Genomic DNA, 16,842 nt, shown 5'->3' with positions numbered 1-16,842 from the left:
GTAGATACATAGATGACTTGTTTCTGATTTGGCAAGATGATAGGAAGTCACTCGAGAGTTGGATTGAAACATTGAATTCACTTGAAAGTACCATCAGATTCCAATAGGTGGTGGACATGGATTCTGTCATAACTCTATTTTACATGCCACTAGTTGCCACCAACCAGCCTTGATTCGCAATATACCAAAGGCACAATTTCAGAGAGTGGTCCATAATAACAAAGACCCTGTACGATGTGAGGCCCAGCTGATCGAAATGGTGGATAGGTTCACACAACGAGGGTATAAAAGGAAACAGCTACAGACCATGTGCAAGCACGCAATTCAGGTAGAGAGTGGGGGTGAAAGGGCTATACAAGACACTATTCCCCAACTTACGTTTGTTACCACCTACACATGATGTCATTACATTATAAACAGTGACACAAGGGGTTGGTTTATCATGATACAGATTTTTGGTTTTTGTATTCCTTCATCCTCACACACGGTAGGATCCATTAGACTTTGGAACCCTGTGTTAATTTAGAGTTGCAGGTAGGATATTTGTTTTTATTAGGATCCTGTTTTCAGGTTCCTTTTTACAATGTGGGTTTGTATGTTTAGTTTTTTCACATTTTTTCACACATTTTTTACACATTAGATTTCGGTGATCGTGGTCCCATATCTCCATTCTCCACTGGAGGGGTGACCTGTCTCGCTAATCGGCCCACGGGGTATGATGGCATACTATTCACTATACTTAGTGTGATTTCTCAGCCTCTAACACTTCAGTATAGGATGGTAGTTGGTTCTTTTGCGCCAGAGTGCTTGTGGATATTTGAGTTTCCCTACACCTTATAGATCAACGAGTTGTCTTTTTGGTTCGATTAATATATTTTATTGAGAGATATTCCCACAGACCACATTCCTCTTGGTATAATGTATGTACATGGGTGGTCATATAGCGGCTTACTCCCTAGTTTACACTGTCTGCATACATGGAAGGGTAGTGATACAGTACCTCCTAGGAGGTGGATGAGGGGTTAACACCGTTAGATATGATTACACGGTAGTTAGGCTGTTTTGTCAAATGTCTGCTGTTTACTGGCTAATCTACAGATGAGGGGTGATGTATACCATTAGTTAAGATTGCGTAGCAGACTGATAAAGACTTACAGGAGGGTTTATCTGGTAGTGTGCCACATATCGTACTATATTGAGTGTGTACAGAGTTTAGCGCTTTATTAACGTGATCAGGAGGACTGTTTACTTTTCTTGAGGGTTTTCTAGAGAGTTGCAATAGGTTATTTTACCTCAGTCGTGTATTTAATTTTTATCAGGTTCCCACTAAAGGATGGACGCCTCTCCGGGGGGCTAGTCTGTGTTGTACTCTGTATGTTTATATAGATCTGTGGTGTGTGGATATGACAGGGGGAGCTGTTGGTTCTCCTCGAGTTGCCTATGGGCTGATGACGAAGTTCTATGATGCCTGCTAATAAGAAAAGATAAACAGAGGGGCGTGTTTTCGATGGCTAATGAGAGCAGAGAGGGAGGCATTTTCAGAGCGATCTGCTTGTGTCCCGGTAAGATTGCCGATCTAAGTGTTTGCCTTTTTTAGCATACAACTAGCAAGCTTTATTAGCGTCCCCCTGTGACCAGTGATCTTAACCACACGTATCACGCTATAAATGACATGCTTATAACAGCGTCTCAAATTGTTGTCATAGTGACAAAGATTGATTACAAGTGGGTCTTAGACTGTGTTCTGGGATTATGGTTTGTGGTCGTTATGACTACCTAAGCTGGGGGTGTGGTTGATAATTATCCAATGATCTGAGTTAGAGTGTGGATTGTTTTTTTCAGCCTAGGGGCACCCACTGACAGGGGGGAGTGTGTGAACTGTGGGACCTTGGATCACCGTTATTGTTTAGTAACACATTTGTAACACAATTTGTTGATTGGCCCAGTATGGTTTATATGGGCATTTCTACTGTAGTAGTGCAGTTTATGCACGGTTGGGCTACATATTTGTTATAGCCCTCTGAGCTCTGCACATGGTCTCCTATAATTGGTGACCTGAATGAAGGAGGGGCTGACAGGCCTTTATAAGTTTGTTCATTTGCACAGTTATGTTGTCAGAAGAAGGGACATTTGAGGTCCCAAAACGTCACAAATAAAATATTCTTATCACAGATGTCCAAAGTCCAGTGAGTGCTTTACTTCACTTTTCTACTATATATACATACACACACATATATATATATATATATATATATATATATATATACACACACACACACACATATATATATATATATTCATATATATATATATATATACATACACACAAACATATATACATATATATATATACATACACACAAACATATATACATATATATATATATATATATATATATATATATATATATATATATATATATATATATATATATATATATACACACACACACATACATACATACATACATATAGGCCTACATGGGAATAACCATCAATGTAAATGCCTTTCATGACTTTTTTTTATTTTTCTTCCAGTGCAGAATTTTTACAATAATGCATAGACTAAAGTTGTTTGCACGCATATCTTATCGAAAAGAGAACACTGTCCTGCTTCAATGCATTTTTCATTTCTTCAGCCCAAAATGAGATTTTTTTTTTAGGGAAGTCACCATTTGTCTTGTTCACACATTTTTATAATTCTGCTCCAATGTCTTTGTAGCACAATTAAAAACCATGAGTTGTGCTTCTGTATAGATCTATAAATTTAATGCTACGGGATTGTTTGCAGTGGTGCTAATCTGATATATAACAAAACGCATTTCTAAAACCAACTAATTAAATTATCTTGTTAGGGGATGCTTCAGGGCAGCGACCAAGATGGCCGACATACTTTGATACTGTGTGGACCCACTGATAATTTTGCTGCATATCAGTGATTAGAGCCTCCATCCATATTGAAAATATACACCTATCAACTTATCTAACGCTGTGGAACACATTTGTGTGTTTGAGTAGCTCTATTGCAAGCTTTGAGGTACCGGAACGCTGAGCCTGCGGCAACGGCACTGTGATGTCTGAGGCCTCCACCTAACCCTCCCGGTAGACCCGGGTAAGGACAGCCGATGTGAGCTGTTAACTGGGGAAGTCACACTAACTAAGAGACGCTTACTATTAGAGCACCTTTCAGCTACCCCAGATCGAAAAACTGTACTTACCGACCTAAAGTGTGCACCAGCTCAACACGAAGGAGCTATAATGGCATCTCCTTGCTGCAGTGAGCAGATCATAGATGCAGTTGACCGATGGGAGAAAGAGGTGCAAAGGATTTTGATGGTCCACTTTGCTGAACTCCAACGGGACCTACTCTAGTTAATGGGTCAACAGCCGCAACTAGAAGAAAATGTGGCACCGAGAGGCCCCAGTGCTGTCAAAGCCTTACATGAGGTGATTGAGAGGGAGCGGAGAGAGGCGGTGTCGGCTCAGTTCTATTTGGCAGTCCCACTGCGGCGAATAGCTACACAGGGAAAGAAAGATGTCACACAATCTACTATAACATCAGACGGCCTCCCATTTATTGCCGGACTCTGTGGATATAAGTCGTGACGCACAAGAAAGGGATACCGAGGTGCGCCAACATCTAAGATCTGATCTTCCTCAATTAGATAAAAGTTGGGAGCTCCTTCCAAACCTTGAGGACACTATATCCATCCAGCAACGAGACTTCACTATCTTCTATCGACTGCAGTGTGGGTACATTGCCGAATATAAAGTCTGGAACTTTAGCCTCCTGTTGGAAAGGTTTGCTGGGACTTTGCACCAAAGAATAGGTGTGGGCTAATTATGTGTTTCGGGCTGCTCAGTGTGCCAAATATTGAGACTAAGAAGACAGGCCTCTACCGTTGTCTTAATATATGTCTAGTAATACCCATACTGGTAGTCTACTTACTATATGACAACTGTGCCCAGTCTGATTCTATGGAAAGCTCATATTACCATTGTTCATAGTTCCTGCTGTACACTTTATACTCACTTATATGCAATATTTTATTAGGATAAAGTGACATTAATGTTAGAATAATGCTAATGACTTGGGTGTGCCAGCTATGTTTAATTGGGAAATCATATGTTCAGTTAATGTTCTTTGTTCATATATTTAAGTTGAATAAGATTTTGTAGTAAGTCTAGGAAATGTAGATAGCGGTGAATGTACCACTATATTTTATAATATGCCACCCTTTTATTGATTACAGTTGACTCCTAGATGCCATATACTGGGAATGCTGGGCTGTCTGTGGCCGAGACAGCAAGGGAGTAGTCAACTTATCTTCTTTGGGGTTTTAGCTGAAGCTACATCTACTGCAGACATTATCCTCTATAAGACTCCATATTATAAATTGAAGTTTCCTTAAGCTTTAACTACCTGGTACATATGGGCTTGTTCATCTCCCTAATAATGGTGTGGTTATTCTGTTTCTCCCTACTGCCATAAGGTTACTTGGCCCCACTTAGGCACCTGTTTTCAGTGGGGATGGGAATCTAATTCTGTCCAGCTCAACCCACCCCACCCCCATATTTTGGATGCCTCAAGGCTTAATGGTTGATCTCCTGTCATAGTCACAATTGATATCAGAAAAGGTATAACCCATAGGTTGCTTATTACGATTTTAGAGATTTGTCACTGAAGTGAAACCTACCACTACCTATTATAATTTTTCCCATATAGATGACTTTCCCTCCTAGGGTCCAAGAGTGGCCCTTCTTATACCTTACTAGCCCCCTATAGTAGCAATAACTCCTTAAAAGGTCCAAAAGTGACTGTTTTGTTTTACTAGGGGTGTCACAGAATTATTTGTTAATGATATATCAATTTAAGTTATGCAAGATTCAGTTAAGCAAGTATACATTATTATATATATATATCAAAGTACACTATTTACTACAGAAATATATACAAGAGGTTTCACATATTTAGTGAGGTCTAAAAGTGGCCTGTGCAAGTTAAACAATATCCCCCACAATGAGGTTTCTACCTTTGTTTAGAAGCCCAAAAGTGGCTTATGTTTGTTGGGGGCTATGTATTATATAACTAGAAGCAAAAACTGAGGTGATATATAATGTCATATTTATTGTGTGTTGTAAAACATTGCTTTGCATAGTACCTAGGTCTGAATCTTGTTTTGTTTGCAGAAACACTTGTTTGTACCATATAAGACATTTGCATCCTAAGCTTGTAACAACCCAATGTATGGCACATTATTTCTTTATGTATTTGTATTTTTTATTTTAACACCTCAATAAAAAAGTAGTTATTAAAAAAAAAAAAAAAATTAACTTATTAATTACAAAATGGGGAAAATAGCAATAGCTGCTCATCTTGCATAAAACGGGTGGACACACGCCTGAGATCTGAAGGTACAATCCCCTTCAAAATCTGCTTTGAAAGAGTTGATTGGGTAAAAGACACAAAGTTCTCATCTACACTGTATTATGAACTATGGCAAGAATAATATATTGCACAAAATAAATAGCAAGACTATCAACAATCATAAAATAGCCAGTCATGGAAAAATCATTAAATAGACTGAAGTAAAATCAATGGGGAAAATGTGATAAACGTTTACGTGGAAATGGTTTTCTTTTTTTTCTTTTTTCCAGACTCATGACTAATTTTATGAATATACATCTTTTGTTTGCAGATTACTGGATTAGATTACCCAGAAGTAGATTAATACACCTAGTTTCAGAACCAAAGCATAAACAGATTTGTTACATTTGGACAAAAATGTCTTAAAGGTAGAGTCTAGACAAAATGAAATCTAAATGTAGCCACCAATCAGCAAGCGCTACCCAGGTTCTGAACCAAAAATGGTCCGGCTCCTAAGCTTACATTCTTGCTTTTTCAAATAAAGATACCAAGAGAACGAAGAAAAATTGATAATAGGAGTAAATTAGTAAGTTTTTTAAAATTGCATGCTCTATCTGAATAGTACAAGTTTAATTTTGAATAAACCATTCCTTTATATACATGTACACATGTATAGGAATATCAGATTCTGGTTATTAGAGGATTGAATGTTTCTTGTTGTATAGTACATTTAAAGGGACATTAATCACTAAATACATTTCATGCACTTATCTCTAATTATGAGTGCCACCATTTTGTTACATTGGTTACATTGCAAATACATCAGCACTGGAATGGAGACAAAGCTAGATTTTCACATGGTGGCGTCTGTGAGTAGAGGGAGGCGGGAATAACCTTAATACTGTGCTTATAAAATGTAGTTAGTGTTTAATGTCCCTTTAAAGTGAAGGTCAATTTCGATGAATTAGTGCCCAGTTTTTAATAATCCTATTAAAAACTTTAATTCATCAAAATTGACATTTCATTCATTTTCTTCAAAAACTTACCTTTTAATCCTGACAGCCGCTCCAGCGATTCCCCCGGCCATCGGAAGCCAATCATGGCCTGAGGCAACGCCATGATTTGAGGAAGCCGGATTTGTCATTTTGGACCCACGAAGAGGTCTTGCAACGGGCGGAGGAATCGCTGCAGCGGCTGTCAGGATTAAAAGGTAAGTTTTTGAAGAAAATGAGTGAAATGTCAATTTTGATTATTAAAAACCGGACACTAATTCATCGACATTGACCTTCACTTTAAATGAGTGTATAAATATCTGAAACATTAGCTCCTGAACTATATACTTTCAATTCTGCTGTACAGTGCTTTATCCCCTCATTATGACTTGTATTTAGTTTTTATTTGATACAGGCAATGGGAATCAATGGGCTAGATTACAAGTGAAGCGCTAATTTATCGTGCACCCACATTGGGGCAAATTTTCCCGTTTGTGGGCACGTGATAAATAACCAGCCATTACAAGTGACTGGTTATTGCTACCACAAGCTCGCAGTAGCAATTAGCGCTCAGAAAATTAACCAGAGATCAGATTCCCCAAATACAATCAAAATTAAGGGTATTACAGTTTTTTATTAAAATTAGCTTTTTTTTTTTTTTTATAAAAAACAACTGTACTAGGCAGTTTTAAGGAGTTAAAAGCAGCGGGTGTTAGAAGAAAAAAAAACAGCACTGAAAAGTGCCTTTAAGTATCAGTCCATGGGAAATGAGTGTTCCAAGTAAATATATATGTATTAATATATGTACAGTATATATACATATTAAAACATAAATATATATGTATATATTCATATAGATATATATTTAACATTTGCTGCCCATCGCTGCCTATGGAAGCACGCTATCGTGAGCGCAATATTCCAAGCAATGTGAACACGAGCTTGCGTTCGCATTGCTGCCAACTTGTAATACCAACACACATTAGCGCGCGCTGGTATTACTCAGTGGAGCTCTAAGATCGCTTTTACTAAAATATTTAGTGCTCCACTTGTAATCTGGTCCAATATCTGCTAAGAGCACAGTCATTCAGTAATATCTATAGAAATTTTGTATTTAAAAAGTTTAAGATGTCCCAGGCCACACACATTGTTTTCAAATCCACAAAAGGGCAAGTGTTTTTTCATAAACCTCACTATAAAAAATACCAAAATAAATTCTCTTAGAACTCTTTGTAAAACATCAACGGTAAAGGCTCAAAATAGTTTCAGGTTTGCCAAATAATGATGTTGACAACACAAACTATAAACAAGTTGATTGGGTGAAAACCAAACATCCCTCATGGAGTGCAGCAATTATCTGATAGTGACTTTTGACCATGTTATTAAGACACTGTGCAGCTGCTGCATGAGTCTATCTACTGGAGTAAAATATATGATTTACTAATGTATTTGATATTATCCCAGAGGCAGAACTTTTCTCCACTTTCTGTAATGTAATTTTTTTTAGTAAAAAAAATTCTGCAGATCATTTTGAAATAAAATAACATTTTATAATGTTATAATAAATTCACCCACCAATAAACCAGTGCTCTCCAGTGTACTGAACCAAAAATAGCTTAGATGCCTTCTTTTTCAAATAAAGATGGCAAGAGAACATTAAAAATTGATAATAGGAGTAAATAAAAAGTTGCTGAAAAATTGCATGCTCTATCTGAATCATGAAAGAAAAAATTTGGGTTCAGTGTCCCTTTAAGGAAAACTTATACAGTGCAGCCAGAACACAGTGCTGTTTGAAGGGAACAGTCTGATGCAGATCAGCCAACAGTTTCTGCATGTGTCCCATTCTTTTTGCAGACATGCTGCATTTTCTACGATGACATCTCCAATCACAGCATGTTCTGCCTTGGGGAGTTAATAATCTGAACTGTATTTAGTACTGGTAATTACATCAGGTTTTTTTTTTTTTATTTCTCCTGTGTACAATTAAATGAACACAAAATTAAACTTTCACGATTCAAATATAGCATGCAATTTTAAACAAGATTCCAATTTACTTTCATTATCAAACTGTACATATCCTTTTTATATGCACACTTTCTGGGGCACCTACTGAGCATGTGCACGCGTTCACATTATATACGTATATGCATTTGTGATTGGCTAAATGTTGTCACATGATACCAGGGAAGGGGAAAATTAAGGTAACTGAATTTTTTCAGAAAAAAATCTATTACTAATTTAAAATTCAGACTAGTTATAATTGCATTGTTTTTTTATTATGCAATTTGACTGTATTCAGAGCTGCTTTAAGGGTTCTTTATAACAAAGATTAGAGTGTTTAATTAGGTTCGGCCATGTTAATCAGTGCATTGCATAAAGGCATAAATGCTTTCATGAAAAAATAGCAAAAACAACACAGAGGTTACTAAAAAGGGAGAACAATAGCAAGATTTCAGGATCCTAAGTGACTGTCTCCCTCCTATGTAGCTACTGAAAGGTAGGATGTCTACATAGCTTTTTGCTGCTGTTGTGAATAAAACCTATAATATTTTGTGAACATTTGGTGATGTTTGTATCATTTGGATGTATTTTATACCTGTTGTGAAGGTGCATGGTGGTGTTAACTTAAAGGGACATGAAACACATTTTTTTTCTGAATTGATTCATATAGATCATAGATTTGTAAACAAGTTTACAGTTTAATTCTATTGTTTAATTTGCTTTTCTCTCTTGGTATCCTCTGTTGAAAACCTAGGTAGGCTCAGGAGCCGAAATGCACTACTGGACGCTACGTGCTGATTGGTAAGTGCACATTTATGCTTGATTGGCTCACCTGATGTGTTCAGCTAGCTGCCAGTAGTGCATTACTGCTCCATCATAGGATAACGAGAGAATGAAACAAATTTGATATTGAAAGTAAATTGGAAAGTTGTTTACAACTGTATGCTCTATCTTAAATCACAAAAGAGGAATTTGGGGTTTCACATCCCTTTAAATAGATATGAAAGTCAAAATTGAATGACTCAAAAAGAGCATGTCACTTTAAAATCCACTTCTATTATCAAATATACTTTGTTGAAAAGTATATGTACATATGCACAACAGCAGAAATACACTACTGGAATCTAGCTGGTGATTGGTGGCTCCATACAATTGTCTCTTGTCATTGGCTCACCAGATGTGTTAAGCTAGCTCCCAGTATTGCATTGCTGCTCTGTAGTCGACTTAAAACACACAGTAATATTCAAGTAAAAGTGCAATAACAACAACATGTTTTAACATTCTTTTTTTGCACTTTTATATCCCTTTAATTGTGCCATACAATCCATATTTATTATATAATTAAAGCGAACAAATATCAAAGGATAAGCTTCCAGGACATTCCTATAAGATGTGGGACAGGAAGAATATTGTATCATACCATGTCATGAACCCAGTATCCTGACTCAAGCCTTTGTGCATATGCATTCTTATATTCTTTCCTGTGTGTTTTTATAGTCCCTTTTGTAAATCAGCAAAGGAAGATAGTGGCAAGAACTCGGAAACAAAGGTTATTTCTCTGCTTGTCTAGGGCAATGTCTGATATTGTCATTATGTGTAAAAATCTTGGTTATAGGGACAGTCTACTCCAGAATTTTTATTGATGAAACAGATAGATAATCCCTTTATTATGCATTCCCCAGTTTTGCATAACCAACATGGTTAGATTAAAGGGACAGTCTAGTCTAATTAAACGTTCATGATTCCAATAGTGTATGCAATTTTAAACTTTCCAATTTACTTTTATTATCAAAATTTGCTTTGCTCTCTTGGTATTCTTTGTGGAAAGCTAAACCTAGGTAGGCTCATATGCTAATTTCTAAACTGTTGAACTGCCTCTTATCTCAGTGCATTTTGACAGTTTTTGACAGACACTGCTAGACCATGTGTGTCATATACATACCATTGTGCTCACTCCCGTGGAGTTATTTAAGAGTCAGCACCGATTGGTTAAAATGCAGGTCTGTCAAAAGAACTGAGATTAGGCAGTCTGCAGAGGCTTAGAAACCAGGTAATCAAAGAGGTAAAAAGTGCATTAATATAACAGTGCTGGTTATGCAAAGCTGGGGAATGGGTAATAAAAGGGTTATCTGTCTTTTAAAACAATAACAATTCTGGAGTAGACTGTCCCTTTAATATACTTTTACCTCTGTGATTACCTTGTATCTAAGCCTCTGCAGACTGCCCCCCTTATTTCAGTTCTTTTTACAGACTTGCATTATAGCCAATCAGTGCCCTCCTATAAGTAACTCCATGGCGTGAGCACAGTGTTATCTATATGGCACACATAAACTAATGCCCTCTAGCTGTGAAAAACTGTCAAATGCACTGAGATAAGAGGTGGCCTTTAAGGGCTTAAAAATTAGCATATAAGCCTACCTACGTTTAGTTTTCAACTAAGAATACCAAGAGAATAAAGCAAATTTGATGATAAAACTGAATTGGAAGCTGTTTAAAACTGTTTGAAAATATATTTTTTGACTAGATTTTCCCTTTAGAGCAGATTATTTTGTGGAGACTAAGTTTATTACATAGCTGAACACATATGATTAGTTACAATTTCCTATGTTGTAAGGAAGACGGTTCTCATTTTCATAAAAATAAATGTGTGCAGGCACACTGGTATTAGTAATATAACCATGTATTCACAACCTAGATAGCACATTTGTTCTTAAGCATCACTGTAAATAAAATGTGTAGCCCTGTGCACCATAACTAACCAATTAATTCATTTGTATGATATATTTTGTCCAGTTTGACAAAATGGTCATAAAGCAGGTTACCTTTTTATTAGCATTGCGAATAGGGATTGCATGGGAAATTGTATTATTTCGCAAACATTTTATGTGACATTACCAGTTTGCCCAAATCCAATGCCTAAGATGTTCTGTTTTTTGGACTATGCTTGGTTCAAAAGAAGCAGAACAGCTTGTGATGGATGGAGAATTAGTGCATTTTGTCATATGTGTAAAACTGCACCTTGTAAAAATATAAACTTACCCATCCAAACTTCCCCAAACTGACCAGCTCCAAGCTTCTTACATAGTTTTATTGATTCTCTTGGTATTTCCCAAGCATCTTTGTCCCATGGTTTTTGTGGTTTTTGCGTTAAACAAGGTTTCTCAAGTTTTCGGCATAAGCCATCGGACTGTTCTATAATGAAAACAAATTGCACTGTTTATATGGTATAATTATGTTTGAATGGCAGTCAATTGTACACCAAAGGTCTTAAAATGACATTGTCCCATGCAATCTAGAAAGACCAAAAAGCAAAACCTGTAATCTTTTTTTTTTAAAATGCTGCAAATGACCTAAACCAACTATCTTAATGCAGCATTTGTAGGATAGAGGCTTTTAACATCCTTTTATTATGGCATTTTTTTTTGTATACAATTTCACATTAGATTATTAAAAAAACCTAAAAAGCATATAAAAGCTCCAAAACAAAAATGGACAAATATAAAATAACTATTTTCCTTTTAGCGTTATGGTTTAGGATATTCTGCTTTAAGGCATACTGTATCTGTCAACACACCTAATACTTTCACTGGCCGTAGCTCAACTGATATTGACTGCAAGCCAATCAAAACCCGACATGCAAAACTTACTCTGGTAATGCTGGATCATGTCACTGATGCAAGTAAAAGTAATTCGAGGAGAAATATAGTAACCCCCATTGTCAAGAGTCCTGATTTTGTAGTGCTTGATTACATCACCAGCCTGTGGGTCAACATCTCTAATAGACAAGGAGTAACTGCCTGTAAAGGAAATCATTTTAAAGAACCAAGTTAATAAATATATATATATTTTCTACATATGTAGATTTGCTCTTTTCACCCACAGTCAAACACTAGGTCTGACAAACGTTCTGCCCTTTTATAGTATACCCATCACATCAATTTTCCTATAAAGGTTTTTTTAATTTGTCATGCCACCATACCTTCATAGATGGACATCATAAAGCACACATTACTTAATTCATACACCACATGTTTAATGTAATCAACCCTCATCTTTAAAACCTAAAACCATATGTAGTTTTGTAAGAAATTGTGTGTGTGTGTGGGGGGGGGGGGGGGGATCAACTCTACACAAAAGTTTAAAATATGAGACACCTGGCTAAGCTCTTAGAAGGACAGTGTACTATAAAAAAAAATCATTTTACCTGAAGGAGTGTAATTCAATTGTTTACAAAATGCTCCTTTACTTTGATTTTGTCATTTTAAATACATATTTTTGCCTGAAACATCCAACTATACTGAACATTTCAATACTGCAGTAATAGGTACGGAAACGCTAGGTAAAAATGAGCCAGCAGAAGAAATCACCCTCCCTGAGGCAAAAATATATAGGTGTTAAAATTTTCATTTTTTCCCACTAAGTATTGGGTTTTGTGTATACACAGAGAGATAAGATAATGAAATAGTTTGTGCTTGTGTACATAAAAAGTGATAAGAATAAATGATTTGCTGCACTTGCAAGCTCAATCAGTTATAAGGGGTTGTGATTTCAAAGAGCAAAACAGCTATTTCATATACAAAAATAATCCTTAACAAATAATTTTCTATATATTCTACACTCTGCAGCAGGTATAACAAGTCATTGGAAACACATTAGGAGAAAACAATCTTACAGAACACTTTCTCTTTAATGCTCAAAATAACTTCCAAGCTTAAGGAGGTGTGAATATAAATCCAAGGTCAGATTTGTCACCTATTTAAAGGGACACTAAACCCAATTTTTTTTCTTTCATGATTCAGATAGAGCATGCAATTTTAAGCAACTTTCTACTTTACTCCTATAATCACTTTTTCTTCGTTCTCTTGCAATCTTTATTTTAAAAGCAGGAATGTAAAGCTTAAGAGCTGGCCAATTTTTGGTTGAGAACCTGGGTTATGCTTGCTTATTGGTTTGCTAAATGTAGCCACCAATAAGCAAGCGCTATCCAGGGTGCTGAACCTAAAATGGGCTGTCTTCTAAGCTTTAAATTCCTGCTTTTTAAATAAAGATAGCAAGAGAACAAAGAAAAATTGATAGTAGGAGTAAATAAGAAAGTTGCTTAAAATTGCATGCTCTATCTGAATCATGAAAGAAAAATTGGGTTTAGTATCCTTTTAATTACTGTGGGAATCACATACTACAATAAAGTTATACAGGGAACAAAATTCAAATCCCACCTTTCAATGTTTCACTTTCTCTAATCAAGAAACACCCTGGGGCGTTTCCAGGAGATAGAAGTTGTCTCTCTGCATCTTTCCTTGTGATATCTTTGAAGAACCATCTGAAAAACAGTGGTAAGCTCAGATTTTCCATTTAACAGCCTACAACATTATATGGCAACAAAAAATAAATATATAGCCATAGATTCTAGGGAGTCCTAAAAACACCTGTGCCCATAAGATAGAATGTGGTCTCCTGGCAGATCTATATGTAGTGACCATCAGTTCACAAGGTTGTATGATTGCTTTGGCTATACCTCAGTTGTTAGTGATTGCATAACCACAAAGTTTAAAACGTGTGCAATTTAAAAAACAACTTTCCAATTCATTTCTATTATCAACTTTACCTCTTTTTCCTTGGTATCCTTTGTTTATTCCATTTGCATGTTAATATGCCTAGGCAGGCTGAGGAGCGTGCACCTCTCAATCACATGATTTATAACTGCTGAAAACACTGCTGCAATATAGTGCTCACTAAACATTGGGCAGTTTTTTTCTATCATACAGTGTTAGTATAATACAAGTGTTCAGTTTCCAAGTTATTGCCATTGTAAAGCAGTGTGGCTACAAAATTAATTTCCAATTCTTTTGGAATCATTATAAAATCTACCTTTTGAGCCTGGATATATTCTTAACCAAAACATGACAAAACAGGCTGCAATGTAGACTTTTTTTTAAAAAGATCTTTTTCATTTCAGTAGTTTATCAAGGTCTAAAAGGGTTGAGAGATTGAGGGTGCTGAGTGTCCTCAGCAGTTTATTATGGCTGTATACTGTTAGTTTGAATCAGTGTGGGAATCTGTAGTCAAGTGAGTCTCTGTTTAATACCATGAATTGGATACTCTATAGTAGCCATGAGGAATTACATGCTGTAAACTGATTTTATTATGGGCAGCAGTCCTTGGGGAAATTGTCTGAAATAATCTAGAGGAGCCAATGAAAGAGGAAATGACTTGGGGCTATTGATTATAATTTGAGCTAGAGCCCCCAAATTTTTTTGACTGTAGCAACCACATTGCTGGGACATATTCAAAAGTAAATTGGTTTTATACTGAAGCTAACATTTGCGTTTCTCTGCCATCTACATCATTTTTATGTACAAAAAGTATAGCAATTGTCTCAGCAGATTGAAAAGACACTCCAATAAAAACGTAATAATCATCTTGTAATTACTTACTCTTCTGTTTCAAGCGTGTTTAATTTTGCTACATAGTTGCTTGGAATAAATCCTTCTCTCTTTGTTGACAGCGACTTTGCTTTCCACCATTCTCCATGACTACAGGGAAAAATTCAATAAAACATTACAGTTTTGTACTAATTGCATTACAAAGCTAAATATGTGGCGATGAGAATTAAATGCAAATTTAACTGTTTAAATGTCTTAAACAATATTGTTTCTACAAACCACAAATAAAATTATATTATTTTCCTATTTTATATACAAATTATGCAATTCATACATTTACACATTAGCAGACGTATGCTCCAATTGTAAACAGCGTATTTTTAAAGTGAAACATTACTAATTTTTTTCCATATTTTATTTATATATATATATATATATATATATACATACAGTATATATAAATACACACACACATATAAATATATATATATATCTTGTCATTTATGACAATAATGTCATAATACAGTTTATACATGCAACCTAAAGTTATAATGTTTATACTTTCTTTATACATAGTACCATCAGAAAGATAGTACAGTACTGTAACCCGAAAGGTAATATTTGTTGTTTAAAAAAAACAAACAAAGAACAGAATATAATTTGCATTTTAAAACGCAAAAACCAAAGACACAGAAGACTGTGACTTTTTGTAATTTAATGAAAAAGTCTGGATTACTGAATTCCAGATTTGAGAGTCTCTCTCTCTCTCTCTCTGTGTCTCTCTCTCTCGCAGTCTCTCTCTCTCTATATATATATATATATATATATATATATATATATATATATATATATATATATTGGCATATATATATAGGTATTTATTACTCACTGGCTGATATAAACAGCTCCCAAAGTAGATTTATCCAGCACATACACATCAATATTTTATAACACCAAATACTGTAATACATTTTGAAATGTTGTATGGTTATTAAAAAAAAAAAGTGTTTTAAAGTAAGTGCTACAGAGTACCTAGGAAAGGTACTTTATGGGTTCAGTCTATATTTATCACTTTCTAGCTGTCCTATTAAAGTCCTGAATTCTCATAGTTCATGCACATTGACAACTCTAATGGAAGTAAATTTACTGTGCACAAAAATCATTACTACAGAAATTCCTATTTATTTTTTGCATATTTTTTGTAAGGGCCAGTCACTAATAATAGGATATACAGGGGAGGGGGCACATTACATTATATTCATATAAGTATAACAGCTCAAAATAAAATTAGATTAGTTAAGGGATTCTATCCCCCAGTTCTCTAAGGGCAGCTCTTACCAAAGATCCCATATGCTTCCAATCCCCAAAAATGCAGAACTGGTTAGAGGCCTGCATTATAGTTTTGGAGTGCAGGAAGAGTGGGGCGTCACTATTCACCTGGTTAAATTGAGGGAGAGGGCAGGCTTAAGAACAAAGACAGTATTGGCGATGTTGTGGGTAGATTCTATACTTCAAGGTTTAACTATGCTCCTACATCTAACTCTACACATCCACATATAAGCCAGATCTGATGAGGTTCCTCACTCCTTTTAAATCACTATGCTCGACTGGCATAAGAGCCCCTTGCCACTATTGACAAAACAGTCAAGTTGCCTCCCATCCTACATGCAAACTTGGCAAATTGAGTTAGGCATACAATTGTCAGCCTTTGTGGATTGCAGTGGAAGGCCACTTTAAAAAAAAATACTAAGCAGAAAATTCTATAGCTGAAGCTTGCAATTTTAAATTTCTTTTATCTAGTTTTCTTCATTCTCTTGGTATCCTTTGTTGAAAAACATACATAGGTATGCCCAGGAGCAGCAATGCACTACTGAGAGCTAGCTGCTGATTGGTGGCTGCACATATATGTCTCTTGTCATTGGCTTACCTGATGTGTTCAGCCAGCTCTTAGTAGTTTAGTGTGGCTCCTTCAAAAAAGGATATTAAAAGAACTAAGGAAATTGAATAATAGAAGTAAACTGGAAAGTTGCTTAAACTTGTATGTTCTGGCAGAAGTATGGAAGAAAAATGTTGTGTTTCATGTCCCTTTAATTACCTG

The 16,842-nt window shown here is 35.7% G+C and overlaps 1 protein-coding gene across 2 annotated transcripts in view; it reads right to left on the bottom strand.

The window, feature by feature from the left end:
• Nucleotides 1-16,842, bottom strand: part of LYN (LYN proto-oncogene, Src family tyrosine kinase) — a 266,541-nt gene that overhangs the window by 83,489 nt on the left and 166,210 nt on the right. For both annotated transcript variants that reach the window (XM_053715051.1, XM_053715050.1), the window contains exons 5-8: nucleotides 14,796-14,894; nucleotides 13,578-13,681; nucleotides 12,009-12,158; nucleotides 11,401-11,553 (exon numbers count right to left, since the gene is read on the bottom strand). In XM_053715051.1, coding sequence (XP_053571026.1) covers nucleotides 11,401-11,553; nucleotides 12,009-12,158; nucleotides 13,578-13,681; nucleotides 14,796-14,894 — 506 coding nt within the window. The remainder of the gene's footprint in view (nucleotides 1-11,400; nucleotides 11,554-12,008; nucleotides 12,159-13,577; nucleotides 13,682-14,795; nucleotides 14,895-16,842) is intronic.

This window comes from Bombina bombina, chromosome 5 (assembly GCF_027579735.1).
Source record: "Bombina bombina isolate aBomBom1 chromosome 5, aBomBom1.pri, whole genome shotgun sequence".
Lineage (NCBI taxonomy): Eukaryota > Metazoa > Chordata > Amphibia > Anura > Bombinatoridae > Bombina > Bombina bombina.
This window is presented reverse-complemented; position numbering and strand designations above follow the sequence as displayed.